Genomic DNA, 14,274 nt, shown 5'->3' on the forward strand with positions numbered 1-14,274 from the left:
TCCTTAACATAATGTCGGTATGATGCCGAGCCACTTCCTTAGATGTGACTGGGCCAGAGTCAAGAGTCAATAAGCAGGATGGCGTCCCGGCGTGGGTCTTGATGGCCCTGGTAGTGGGCATCTGCTTAACGTCTGCATGCCCACTTCTTTTCCTGGTCGATGCTGCAGCTTGCAGAATAAGCGGCTAAGAAAATAGTCCATCGGGTCAAGCGTGGCGAAAGTGCCACAGGCGTTGGTGATCGCCAGCCAGTATCTAGTAGCGGTCTGTGGTCAGTCACGATTTCAAAATCCGCCCAAAAAACATATTATGGAATTTTTCACCCCTGACACAATGGCTAGTGCTTCTTTATCTAATTGGCTGTAGTTCCTCTCTGGGAGGACATCGTTCTAGAGTAAAAAGCTATAGGGGCTTCTGTGCGTTTGGAAGTCTATGGCTGAGTACAGCCCCACCCATAAGGAGGCATAAACCAGCACTAGGGCAATGAGTTATGATATTGGATGAGCAGGCTGTCACTTGAGCAGGTTTTTACTGCTTAAAAGCCCTATTTTCCGACTTTCCCCAAGACCAAACAGTATTTTTCCTAAAAGCCTATGCAGCGGTTCCAGCAGTCGCTTTGTTTTTAAAAGACGTAAAAATTCACTAGCCCAGGAATGCCTGTAGCTCTGCTTTGTTTTGGGCGCTGGAGCCTTTCTAATTGCCTTGACCTTGCTCTCAGTGGGGTGAATTCCTTTCTTGTCTATCCGGTAGCCCAAGAATTCGGATTCGACCCCTATCTGGCATTTGTTTACCTTGACTTTTAATCCGGCTGTCGGAAAATGCCCAGAACCTTTCTCAACTCCCCAATTCCTCTCGTTTTCCCTGAAATCAGGACATCATCGTAGGAACTACCCTGGGAGCCCTTGCAGAAGTCGTTCCATTAGGTTTTGGAACAGCCCTGGTGCCACACTCACCCCAAATTATCGGGTGCACTTGAAGGCCCCCTGTCGTTTTTTGTTTGAGCCTGCTCGCCTTGCGATTGCGCAGATTTGAATTGGCAGGTTGGGCGCTCACAAACTTGAGCTAAAATGCCCTTTCTTGCAGCCGACATGTCAGTAAACTTACAGCGTTGGCGCTGGTGTTGACCACCGCAGCTTTTCGTCTGGTCCCCTTTGTCGCGTTCTCGGTTGGCAGACCCTTCCTCATCTTCACCGTCGGTTGGTCTGAACCTCCTCCTGCAATATTGGCTTCGCCTTTGGTGGGACAGGCTTTTTGCAATCTCCGCCGCTTGGTGGACATTTCATGTGCTCTGGCGTGGAACGTTAAATAGGTTGCTCTTTCTAGCAGCCGCCGCGCAGCGGATGTCTCTGACCTCGGATGAGTTGCTCAGAGCACCTCGTCTGGTCAGCGGTATCCGCGGTCCTTGGGCGCTTTCTTGCCATGTAGTCACCATGGATTCCCTCCATCTGCCTTCGCTCTCCATTCAAACGCTGCGTGGGCGGCGTTGTGCAGTGGTTTTAAGTCTGTAGAGTTGGCCACGACACCGATTATGCAGCGTTGGCTCTGCCAGACTTCGCGATATCAATGACCTCCGGTGATGGCTTAAGAAATAAGCCCTTTGCGGTTATCTGAACTCCTTGCAGTTCGTTGGCTTCTAAGCTTTTGAAAAACGGGTCATATCGTTCCCATTTCTCTTTAGCCGGGTCAAGCAGTGCGGTGTGTAACTAGCCATCTCCGCTTTTCTGCCCTGTGTTTGCTGGGTTGGTCTCATATATCCCACTTGTCGCCAGTGTTGTTCTGGAATGAGGCTGGAGATATTGACAACAACTCTTTTATAGGGTAACAGCAGCAGGCTGAAACCTCTCCTACAGTTCTACTGGCGGCTTCGTCCAATCAGCAATGTGCTGATTTCCCGCCCAAATATTTAAAGGTACATACAAGAATACATAACATTGACTGTCTGGGCCTGGCCTGTGGAGAGCGTGGCAGCAATGGGGAGGCTATGAGGTGGTGATGGTAACCTTCCACAACAGTGTCAGCTTCTCACATGACCCCTTGGGAAAATTAATTGCCCTGCCATGGTTTAGAAAAGGGGTGTCAAACTCAAGGCCTGGGGGCAAGATCCAGCCAGTAGGGTACTTAGATCTGGCCCATGGGGCTGCCATACAAACTGAAGGACCAGCCCACTGTGCTTCTGCCAGTAAAAACGGTCTCCCAAACTTCATTTTCGGCTGCCAGGGCCTCCTGCCACTCTCTGTCAGTGACAATCTGTTTTATGCAGATTCTAACCACAATAACTGTTTGCTGGCATCAGAGTCCCCTGACAGGGCAAGTCCCTCCAGTGCAGTAGCAGCAGACAATAATTCCTCGTGGACCTAGAACATCTTGCTCCAGAACTGGATCAGTAATTTTTGCTGCAAGAAGCCTGCAGCCACCACATGTTTTTTTTGGGTGTGGCTGGACTCCAGCCGCAATGAAAAAACATGCAGCTCTGCAGGTATTTTGCAAAAATCAACTCCAGTATATCTTTATAGCTGTAAAATATAATAACGACAAAATAGGCAGTCATGGGGGAGGAAGCGGATATATTCTATTTTTTCTATAGTACATTGTTTTTGTTTTTTCCTTAAGGTGCATGCTAACCACCTACCAGGTCTATTTGCATTACAAAAAGTATTATGTTTGGCATATTGTATATTTGTTGCCACCTGATCAGCCATTATCATATTAAATTGACTCTGTAATAACTTTATTGCATCTTTAAGTTTTTGATCATGCGGGTTATGTATTAATAATTGTTGTTTCTTATAAATTTCCTCTTCTAGATACCTACACAGTCTTCGTTGCTTATTTCTCTGTCTATTATTAATATATATTAATACACCTCTCATAAAGGCTTTACTGGCGTCCCAAACCATTTCTATCGATGTTTCCTTATTCAAATTATAATCAAAAAATTCTTTCATCTGCTTTATACATTGATTCACATTATCCTGATATCTAAACAAATTTTCATTTAATCTCCATGTTCTTCTGCCTTCTTTTCCATATTGCAATTCCATCCAAACAGGACTATGATCAGACAAACATCTTGGAAATATCTTAGTTTTCTTCACCCTAAAAAGCAAATCATTAGAAATTAAAATAAAATCAATATGTGAGAAGGATTGATGCCTATCAGAGAAAAAAGTATAGTCTCTTTCCTCCAAATTCTGCAGTCTCCATACATCTCTCAACTCAAAATCTTCTATCATGTCAAAAAAGAATTTAGGCAGCTTTGCATGTGCAGGTATCTTCTTAGAAAGAATTCTCTTGTCCTTTCGTGTATCTATTACTCCATTCCAATCTCCCAATATAATACACGATTTATAATCCCATAGAATCAACTTATCATACAACATTCTATAAAATTTTTCTTGTTGCTGATTGGGTGCATATATACCAAACAAAAGGGTCTTTTTTGTTTCTATTGTAAGTTCAATAGCAATATATCTTCTGTGAATATCTGCCTCTGTTAACTTGGCTGGTATATCTTTTCTCAAATAAACCACTATGCCATGTTTTTTGTCCAAAGCTGAGGCAACAAAATGTTTACCTAACATTGAGTTTATTAAGTACTTTTGATCTGATAGTTTAACATGCGTTTCTTGTAAGCAAATCACATCATTTCTAAATTGTTTCAAATAATGAAATATTTTTCTTCTCTTCTGAGCTGAATTCAAACCATTGACATTCCAAGTCAAGATTTTATTTGCCATTACTGGCCTGCTGAAGCTTTTGAGCGATCAGCTGAAGATCGTCCTCCAAATTCTGCAGTCTCCATACATCTCTCAACTCAAAATCTTCTATCATGTCAAAAAAGAATTTAGGCAGCTTCGTCCGTGCTCCTCCCACCGCTTCTGTAGCAGAATCCTGAACTTTACTTTGAGTTTGTTGCTCCTTTTCTTTACGCTTAAGGCAGGGGTGTCCAAAGTTTTTTGAGTGAGGGCCAAATACAGAAAAATAAGCAAAGGCCCGGGCCAAGGGGGGGGGGAATTTTTGTACCAGTTCTGTGGGCGTGGCTTATTTTGGGGTGTGGCTTGGTGGTCATGTGACTGGTGGGCGTGGCTAACTCCTCATGTGACTGAGTGGATGTGGCTATGGGCATAGAAACCTAAATACATAGAGACCTAAATACTGACAGCGGCTACCAGTAATCCTCGGCTTGCAACCACTCATTTAGCGACCAATACAACAGCACTGAAAAAAGTGACTTACCACCAGTCTTTGCATTTATGACCTTCGCAGCATCCCCAGTTACATCAAAAGTCAAGCTTTTGGCAACCAGCATGTATTTACTGGGGATTTTCCGCCGTCCGTCACGAACTCTCTTCCCACTGAGGGAGACACAGCAGCCAATGGAGGGACTCCGGGGAGGCCCAGGCGAGGCCCGCACCGCTTCCTCGCAGCCACTCAGGTGTGCCACGCGGCTCCCACCCAGGCCAGAAAGGGACGGGGCTAACTAGGGGGCGAGAGTGGGCAGGCACCGCCCTCCTCCGAGCGCCGTGGCGGTGGCGCGTGGGCGGCAGCGCGGCGGCCAATGGGAGCGGGCGAGCTCGGCGCGTCACGGGCCGGCACACGGGCCCGCGGCTGAGGTAAAGCGGAGGCGTGTGGCGGGCGCCCGGCGGCTGCTTCAGCGGCGCATGGGCGATGCTGCCGCCGCAACCCGGCGTGGTGGGCCCGGCGGGGCAGAGGCGGGATGCGGCGGTGGCGGCGGGCCTCGGCAGCTGCGCCGCCGACCCGGCCTGGGCAGCGGTGACAGCCTGAGCCGGACAGCAGCAGCAGCGCCGGCGGCAGCCGATGCTGCTGCGCTGGCGGAACGGCTGCTGTCTGCGGCAGGCGCCGAGGAGGCCACGCCATGTCGGCGGCGGCGGCGTGTCACGACTGGCGGGATCGGCGGCGGCCCAGCTCAAACTCCTGCCCATGAGCGACCAGATCCGGGAGCTGCAGACCATCATCCGCGACAAGTAGCGCCCCTGGTAGCGTGCAGAGCGCTGCGCCCGGAGAGGATCCCGCGCGGGGCTGGGAAGCAGAGCGCCTCGCCCGCCTGGCTTCCGGGGCTGCAGCCCCGCGTGGGGACGATGGGCGTCGCCGCCCGCCCGCCTCTTCCTCTGTCTGGTGGGCCGGGCTGGAGCCATGGGCGTCCTGGGCGCCCCCTACAGCCCAGTGGCGGAATGGCCGGCCCGCAGCCCCGGGTGGGCGGGGATCGCCTCAGCGGAGCCACTCCGCATCTGCAACCGGGCGAGCGGCGGCTTCCTTGGGGGCCAGGACGGGGGCCGCACCCCACTGTCCACCGAGAATTTGCTGCGGGCCAATAAAAACTGACCCGCGGGCCGCAGTTGGCCCGCGGGCCGTAGTTTGGACACCCCTGGCTTAAGGCTCCCCTTGTCAGTCTTTGTTCTTGTGGTTGTTCCTCAGATGATAACATCACTGGGATCACCTCAGCTTCCACACCCATTTGAGTCTCTTGAATTCTTTTTTCTATTATTTTTATTTCAAGTTTCAGCACGGTAGAAAGAAAATCTTTGGCCTTAAGCACTGTATCAATACGATATCTCCTTCCTTGATAATACACTGTCAAACCAACTGGAACCTTCCATCTAAATTGAATCTGGTATTTCTTAAGTTCTTGTGTAAAAAATGTAAAGTTCTTTGTATCCCTTAACATCTTGGGAGGAATCTCTTTCAAAACCTTCAGCTCCTTTCTCCTATTTTCAATTTTTTCTGAAATGCAACTTGCAAAATTTGATTTCTCACTTTTTTTTTCAAAAAATAAACCACAATGTCTCTAGGAAGTTTCTTCTGCCTGGCAATCCAGGAATTAACTCTATAAATTTTGTCAATTTGATAAGCAACCTCTTGTGGATCAAGTTCAATAAGTTCAGCCAGAGCTTCTGATAAAATTTTTTTTAGATCTTCCCCTTTCTCCTCATGCAAGCCCCTAATTCTCAGAGCTCCTTCCATCATTCTATACTGCATCACCACCACTTGATCTTCATTTTTATCCAATTTGATTTGCATTCCCCCCATTCTATTTTCTATTTGCTGATTTGACTGAGCAATTTCTTGCACCTCCTCCTCCACCACCTCCAGTCTTTTTGCCAAACCTTGGAAAGCCATCAAAATATCTTCTCTTATTTTTTTATTATTCTCTTTTATTTCTTCTCTTATTTTCTCATTATTGTCCATCATCTCCTTAAACCTTTCTTCAAACACTTTCCCTTGCTCTTTAGTCAAATCTTCCAAAGCTGGTTCAGAACCCCTTCTACCCCCAGTCTTTGGTGGTTTAGTAGCCATTTCAGTTTTTAAAATTCACAAAATATAAGTCTAGAAACTTCTCTTTTCCCCTTTAAGTATAGGAGAGCTCACTTCATTACAATCCACACGTAACATTTCTTAGCTTCTTAGTTACACAGCCTGTTTACAGTTCCATTCTTCACTTTCACTTCCTTTCAGGCGCCACCTTAAACAGTCAGTTAAAACAAAGAAAAAAAAGTTTTTCTTTTTAAAAGGGTAGAAGTCAGGAAATCAAAAATACTTGCAATCCAGTAGTTGTTCACTCGTGCTTATTCTGTCTGCTTATAGAAATCCACAAAGAAAAGACAATTAGCAGAGATGGACACTTTCTTCTTTTCCTGCTTTTGCAGGCGCGCACTGAAGATCGGAGCTTGGCAGGGTTATTTATGGGACTTGACCCTCAGGGCTCTGCTTAAAAAAAACCAAAGCCCTTGGGGAGATCTATCACTCCCCCGCTGCTCTTATCTCTCCCTTTCATCCGGGGAGGGAAATCGACCGCTGAGAGGTAGTGGCGGAGGGTCAGATGTTGCCATCTGGAGGGTTTCGCCCCTCGGAGGAGGACTCGGAGGTGTGGCTGGCCCTCTTTTAGACCCTCGGCAGCTCGGCCTAGGACTGTTCAAGATCAGGCCTGGAGTGTCGGAGCAACTGGGTATGGAGTCCCTGACATCAAGGCCCATATTGACTTTAACACCAATTGACTGACTTGATGGAGAATGGCTAGTCATCTGTACCTGGGGCAAGTGGGACCGCTTGGGTTTGAGGGCAGACTAACGGCCCCATGGAGCCCTGGAAGTCCATGGTTCATCTCGCCAGCCAGAGAGCCTAACCTTGCTATAATAACCGCGCTACAATAACACCTTGACATTTTGACCGGCCTGGATGGACTGCTGACCGTTTTGTACTTTATTTACTTATGCGAAGATTTTCAACCGCGGACCTTCTTGCCCTGCGAGACTCCCCTCTCTCGCAGGTCTGGTCCTCCACATTATCGAGGGCACATCTTGAGGACGGGTTTTGGAACCCCGAGAGATGGCATGCGAAATCTAGGAGGCTTAGGGGATTTTTAATGAACTCTTTTAGTCGTTTTTTATTGGGGGATTTTAAGGGGAATTTTAAGGGGGGGAGGGAAAGGGCGGGTGTTGGGGGTAGCCCGCCGAGGGTGGGGCCAGTCACTGCGCGTGTTTGCGGCGGGGTGCTAATAGGTCTGAAGGTTTCGGGGGAGGGTGATGTTCCAGATGACAAGTGTGGTTCCATCTGTGTGGTTAGTGGGAGAGGCAGATATGGCGGAGGGGGGGGCCATATCGAGAGCTGGGAGCACGTGTTCGATGTCTGAAAGCGATCACGTGCTCCGGCCCCTCATTTCCTACCCGTTCCTCGGGCGGCCATGATCCTCAGAGCCTGGATCTTCGGCTGATGTTATGTAATGCCCGGTCCGTAGCTAATAAAGCTCCCCTGATTTGTGACCTTATTCAGGGGGAGTCCGCGGACTTTATGGGCATTACGGAGACCTGGTTGGGCCCGGAGGGGGGGGTGCCCCTTGTTGAGTTGTGCCCTCCAGGTTTCCGAGCATTTCATCAGCCGAGGGCCCAAGGTAGGGGTGGGGGGGTGGCGGTTGTTATTAAGGAAGATCTAGAGCCGAGGGAGGCCACTGTTCCTCAGATTGCCGGCTGTGAATCCCTCTATGTGAGGTGGGGCCATAGGAATCAGTTGGGCTTGTTGATCGCGTACCTGGCTCCTTGCTGCGTGACCACAGCCCTGCCCGAGCTGTTGGAGGTACTTGCCGCTGTGGCGGTTGAGACCCCCAGACTTATAGTCATGGGGGATTTCAACCTACCATCAGCTGGCTTGTTATCGACTACAGCTCGGGAGTTCCAGGCTTCCATGACGGCCTTGGACCTGATTCGAGTAAATGATGGCCCTACACACATGGGGGGAGGCACGCTGGACCTGATTTATATCTCTGGACAGTGGTTAAATGATCTGGAATTAGATGACGTAGTAACAGAACCAATGTCATGGTCCGATCATTTCCTCCTTCGCCTGGACTTCCGAACCGCTACTCACCACCGCAGGGAGACGGAGCCTACTCGTTGGTTCCGTCCCAGGCGCCTGATGGACCCTGAGAGGTTCCTGATGGAGCTTGGGCCATTCCCTGAGGATCTGGCACACGGCACGACTGAGGAACTAGTCGTGGCCTGGGAACAGGCTGCGGCTGGGGCCTTGGACCGTGTCGCGCCTTTGCGGCCTCTGACCCGGCGTAGATCTCGTCCAGCCCCTTGGTTCTCTGAGGGGTTGAGGGAGATGAAACGCCGGAGAAGACGCCTAGAGAGCACCTGGAGGTCCAGTCGTTCCGAGGCTGATCGGACACTAGTTAGGTCCTATTCTAGGACCTACCTAGTGGCAATGAAGGTGGCTAGGCGTTCTTACGCCTCCACCCTCATTGCGTCGGCAGATAACCGCCCGGCCGCCCTGTTTCGGGTGACCCGCTCCCTCCTCCATCAGGAGGTGCGGGATGACCCTTTGCAGGGACGTGCCGAGGAGGTTAGTGGTTATCTATCGACAAAATCGCTCAGCTCGGGATGGTCTGGACCGAAATTGGGATGATCCAAGCGGGGGAGAGGAGGCACATCTTGTTGAGTCTGTTTGGGATGAATTTGACCCTGTGGCTCCCGAGAACGTGGACAGGTTGTTGGGGAGGCTTCACGCCACTACATGTTTGCTGGACCCGTGTCCTTCCTGGCTGGTACTGGCCACTCAGGAGGTGACACAAGGCTGGCTCCAGAGGATTATCAATGCTTCTTTGTTGGAAGGGGTTTTCCCTGCCGCCTTGAAAGAGGCGGTGGTGAGACCCCTCCTCAAGAAGCCCTCTTTGGACCCAGCTATTTTGGGTAATTACCGTCCAGTCTCCAACCTTCGCTTCGTTGCGAAGGTTGTAGAGAGTGCCGTGGTGCGACAGCTACCCCAGTACCTGGATGAATCCGTCTATCTAGACCCGTTCCAGTCCGGCTTCCGACCCGGATACAGCACGGAGACAGCTTTGGTCGCATTGGTGGATGATCTCTGGAGGGCCAGGGATAGGGGTTATTCCTCTGCCCTGGTCCTATTAGACCTCTCAGCGGCTTTTGATACCATCGACCATGGTATCTTGCTGCGGGGGGATTGGGAGTGGGGGGCACCGTGTATCGGTGGTTCTCCTCCTATCTCTCCGACTGGTCGCAGACGGTGTTGACAGGGGGGCAGAGGTTGACCGCGAGGTGCCTCACTTGTGGGGTGCCGCAGGGGTCGATCCTCTCGCCCCTTCTGTTCAACATCTACATGAAGCCGTTGGGTGAGATCATCAGTGGCTTCGGGGTGAGATACCAGCTGTACGCTGATGACACTCAGCTGTACTTTTCCACCCCGGGCCACCCCAATGAAGTTGTTGAAGTGTTGTCCCGGTGTTTGGAAGCCGTACGGGTCTGGATGGGGAGAAACAGGCTCAAGCTCAATCCCTCCAAGACGGAGTGGCTGTGGATGCCGGCATCCCGATTCAGTCAGCTGCAGCTGCAGCTGACTGTTGGAGGCGAGTTATTGGCCCCAAAGGATAGGGTGCGCAACTTAGGTGTCCTCCTGGATGAACGGCTGTCGTTTGAAGATCATTTGACGGCCGTCGCCAGGAGGGCCTTCCACCAGGTTCGCCTGGTTCGGCAGTTGCGCCCCTTCCTTGATCGGGATGCCTTGTGCACAGTCACTCATGCGCTCGTTACCTCCCGCTTGGATTATTGTAATGCTCTCTACATGGGGCTCCCCTTGAAGTGCACTCGGAGGCTTCAGTTAGTCCAGAATGCAGCCGCGCGGGTGATAGAGGGAGCCTCGCGTAGCTCCCACGTAACACCGCTCCTGCGCAGGCTGCACTGGCTACCTGTGGCCTCCCGAGTGCACTTTAAGGTTTTGGTTACGACCTTTAAAGCGCTCCATGGCTTAGGGCCCGGGTACTTACGGGACCGCCTGCTGTTACCGTATGCCTCCCACCGACCAGTACGTTCTCACAGAGAGGGACTTCTCAGGGTGCCGTCCGCCAAGCAATGTCGGCTGGCGGCCCCCAGGGGAAGGTCCTTCTCTGTGGGGGCTCCCACACTCTGGAACGAGCTTCCCCCGGGTTTATGCCAAATACCTGACCTTGGACCTTCCGCGTGAACTGAAGACACACCTTTTCATTCGCGCGGGGCTGGCTTAAATTTTTTAATTTTTATAAATTTTAAATTTAATTGATTTTAAATTTGTTATTTATTTTAAATGGGGTTTAGTTTTATAAATTTTTAAAATGCAAGGCTAATTATAATAAGTTTCTTAATTTCTATTTTAAATTGTACATTGTATTGTTTTTTTTACTGCTGCCTGTACACCGCCCTGAGTCCTTCGGGAGAAGGGCGGTATAAAAATCAAATAAATAAATAAATAAATAAATAAAATTACGAAGCCAGTATTTCAAGTACAGGTAGTCCATAATGTATGACTATAATGAATCCCAGAATTTGCACTGTAAGTCATGATGATGTATGTCAAGGCATTGGACTGGACCCAATTTTATTACATTTTTGTGGTGGTCATTAAGAGAACACCATGGTTATTAAGTGAATCCACATTTTCCTATGGGTATTTTTTGCTGGAAACCAGCTCCAAAGGCCACAAAGAGGCAAAAAACATTGTAAATTGTTGTCAGGTTGGTGAGCCGGTTTCTAAGTGGTCATGTGATTGTGAATGTGTGTGCAGCCATCATAACTCCAGAACTCGATCTTAAGTAGTTTTTGGAGGGTCTATCATAAGTTTGAATGGTCACCATGAGACTGGTCATTAAGCAAGGACTTCCTGTATAGATGTTAATGTGCGTAGATTTATAATCACAGACTCATAATGCATAGTCAGGCAGGCAAAGGAAGAACACTTAATATTTATACATGTTTATTTTACAGCTAATATGGGGCAAGAAGGAATATTATCTTTTAAGTAACAGCTTAAAAGCCTTCCTGGCCTATGGATGTAGCCATGCCATCTTTGATAAGCTTTGCCTTCAAGGTATTTTCTCTATGGGAGGATGTAATGCAAAAAACCTAAATAGAGTAAGTACAGCAAGCTCTACTTTTTTGTAATTTCTATAGAAGAGGTGGGAAAGGAAGAGGAAGAAAGAAAAAAGCTTATATCATCCAAATAACAACAATTTATATCTTACACTTGTTTTTCTTTTGTTGGAAACAACAAAAGAACAGTTAAAAGACACATTTTTACCTACATTTGTACAATATATTTTGAACGCAACTGAACAAATACAGAGTGATAACCAGTGGTGAAATCTGAGCCGGTTTACTACCGGTTTACTGGCTGCACATGTGTGCTGCGCACATGTGTGCTGTGCGAACACCTGCACAGTGCGCACCATGCACCAAATGCAAGGTGCACACATGCATGCAGTGCATGCCAAAAGGAGGCATGGGGTAAGTAGAACAGCGTGCCAGGGGGCGGTGATCAGCTGTGGTGTGCAATCTTTTTTTTTTTACTTTCAAAAGCATTTTTTACAACCTATGTGGTTGAATAGGTTGTAAAAAATGCTTTTAAAAGTAAAAAAAAAAGCTCTGACAATCAGGCAGCTCAGCTGTGATCGTCAGAGCGTTTTTTTAACCTTTTAAAAGCATTTTTTACAACCTATTCGGCCGAAAAGGTTGTTTAAAAATGCTTTTAAAAGTAAAAAAAAGGCTCTGATGGTCGCAGGCTCAGCTGTGATTTTCAGAGCCTCTTCTTTTACCTTTTAAAAGCATTTTTTAAAAGAAGCAGCAAGCGGGTGACCAGGTGATTGGGTGGGAATGGACAGGAGGCCCAGGGATTTTTGCTACCAGTTCTCCGAACCACCCGCCATCCTGATTGTCAATGTGAGAATTCTATGTTACAACTGATTATCAGCTTTATCCATCATATCCATGTCACATATAGTATTCCTTTCTAAATGTAATAATACCGGTAAGATAAATCAGTCTGGCCATAGTTTGGTCTGTAGGTCATTAGGGCAACTGAAGCCTAGTTTTACTCTAACCATGCTCAAGCTATCTTTGCAAACCAAGAATACTAGAGGCTGCTGTTGCCCACATCAACTAGGAGGTATGTACCACATACAGATAGATATTAACATGTAAATTTCTCTTGTTTTCTAGAGTCGAGCAGATGTTTATATTGGAATTTTTCCTGATTTCACATCTGTTAAAACATTATCTCATTGGGGACAGGTAGAATGTAATTTACATTTTCACTGCAAGACAGAATCAGTATTGTATTTGACAAAATGCTTTGTTCAGTATGCAAGACATTTTTATAGATTTATATTATTAACTTTGTCTATAAATTTTTTAAAAATAATTATAAAATAAATTTTATATATTTTTTAAAAAATATTTCCTTCCTTTCTGCATTTTGAAGAACTAATCACCAGGTTCCAAATCTTTATTCATTTATGTATGAGTGGGCTAAAATGAATTGAGTGCCAACTGCTCACATAGAATATATAGGATGAATCTGCAAATGTTTCCAAAAGGCTGATTTTGATCAGTACCTGAACAGGAACTGTCAGAAATGTTATATGAATAGAGTCTGACTTGATAAGTCCATATTCAGAAATTTGTGTTAAGTGAGGTAGTGCTAAGTATAACAATCCATTCGCAATATTCTTACCTCTTGTTGAATGAGGGTATTTGCTTAGATACTATGGCAATTAAACTCTTGCACAATCAATAATCTTGATCAGATACAAGGTGAAATTTAGGTTCATGTAATTATAGTTGTTACCATCCTGACCTATATGGCATTGTTTACTTAGTCTTGTTTACTTTATGGAGCTGATACTCTGGAGGAAGTAGTAAGCAAATATTCATTGCTGCAGATTTTCAAGCCTGCTGCTGATGAAAGTTTGGAAAAGTAAATTTCAACTAAAATCTAGTTATAGAAGATTCCCCTCTATTTAAACTATGTATTTTGTATACATACATTATACATTATGGCCTTTCATAAAGACCATATTTTTAATGGACGAATGATTCTTAGTAACAAGGACTTTATGTTGGAACTTGATAGTATTGATCTCAGTAGAATATTTGAAATGAGAATCAGAATATTTAAATACATATTGGCTATTATATTTCTTCTACTGAACCCAGCTTTCATTTCTTTTAGGTTATTTATTCCAAGGAATTTAAATATTTTGATCATGGGAAAAAGAACAAAGCCATATATAACAGAGTAAGGATGCTATAGATAGCCCCACATGAAAAATACAAATTATTGAAATTAGACTTTTTAAAATATGTCCTGTATCTTTTTTCCTGGGTATTATGTTTATTTCTAAAAATAAACCTAATCTCTACTCAATATTGCTTTTCTTAACCATTTTATCTCAACCACATGACTCATACATATAATTTCTGTGATTATCAATATTAACCATAGAGTCTTCATTGTGTATAATTTGCTTTCTAAGTGAGACTTACTCAGGCTGATAATATTTTAGCTTCGGGCAGAAATCTCTTACACAGTGAGGAAGGAAATCCCACCCATCAAACTTAAACTTGTTGCTTCGCTTGTATATGCACTGCGTTTTCTGTCTCCATCCATAACTCAAGTCATTCAGAAGAGATGTAGAGAGATCAGCCAGCCTTGTAGGTTTTTTCCTCCCTTCCTCCCTTGCCATTTTTGAATATACCAGAGAGAAACCTGCTTCCCAGCCTATACATAAGTACAGTTCCAAGAAGGTTGCTGGACCTTATAGAAACGGAGCAACTGGCAACAGCACATTGTTCTTAGACTCCATAAGGACAGCCTTCCTGATATCCTGAAGCATTCTGCTAAGTTGGGTTTCATCACCTAGAAAAGGCAGCTGGCTTCACCTGATCAGCTGGAGCCAGACTCAGACAAAGGGAAGTATGCTGATACCCACTCTTTGA

At 46.7% G+C, this 14,274-nt stretch overlaps 1 protein-coding gene across 1 annotated transcript in view; it reads left to right on the forward strand.

The window, feature by feature from the left end:
* The window catches only part of LOC131200807 (lysosomal acid lipase/cholesteryl ester hydrolase-like), a 35,059-nt gene that overhangs the window by 16,971 nt on the left and 3,814 nt on the right, over positions 1–14,274 (forward strand). The window contains exons 5-7 of the mRNA XM_058188072.1: positions 11,266–11,412; positions 12,496–12,567; positions 13,508–13,573. Of these exons, the coding sequence (XP_058044055.1) occupies positions 11,266–11,412; positions 12,496–12,567; positions 13,508–13,573 (285 nt within the window). The remainder of the gene's footprint in view (positions 1–11,265; positions 11,413–12,495; positions 12,568–13,507; positions 13,574–14,274) is intronic.

The sequence above is a fragment of the Ahaetulla prasina genome, chromosome 6, assembly GCF_028640845.1.
Source record: "Ahaetulla prasina isolate Xishuangbanna chromosome 6, ASM2864084v1, whole genome shotgun sequence".
NCBI lineage: Eukaryota > Metazoa > Chordata > Lepidosauria > Squamata > Colubridae > Ahaetulla > Ahaetulla prasina.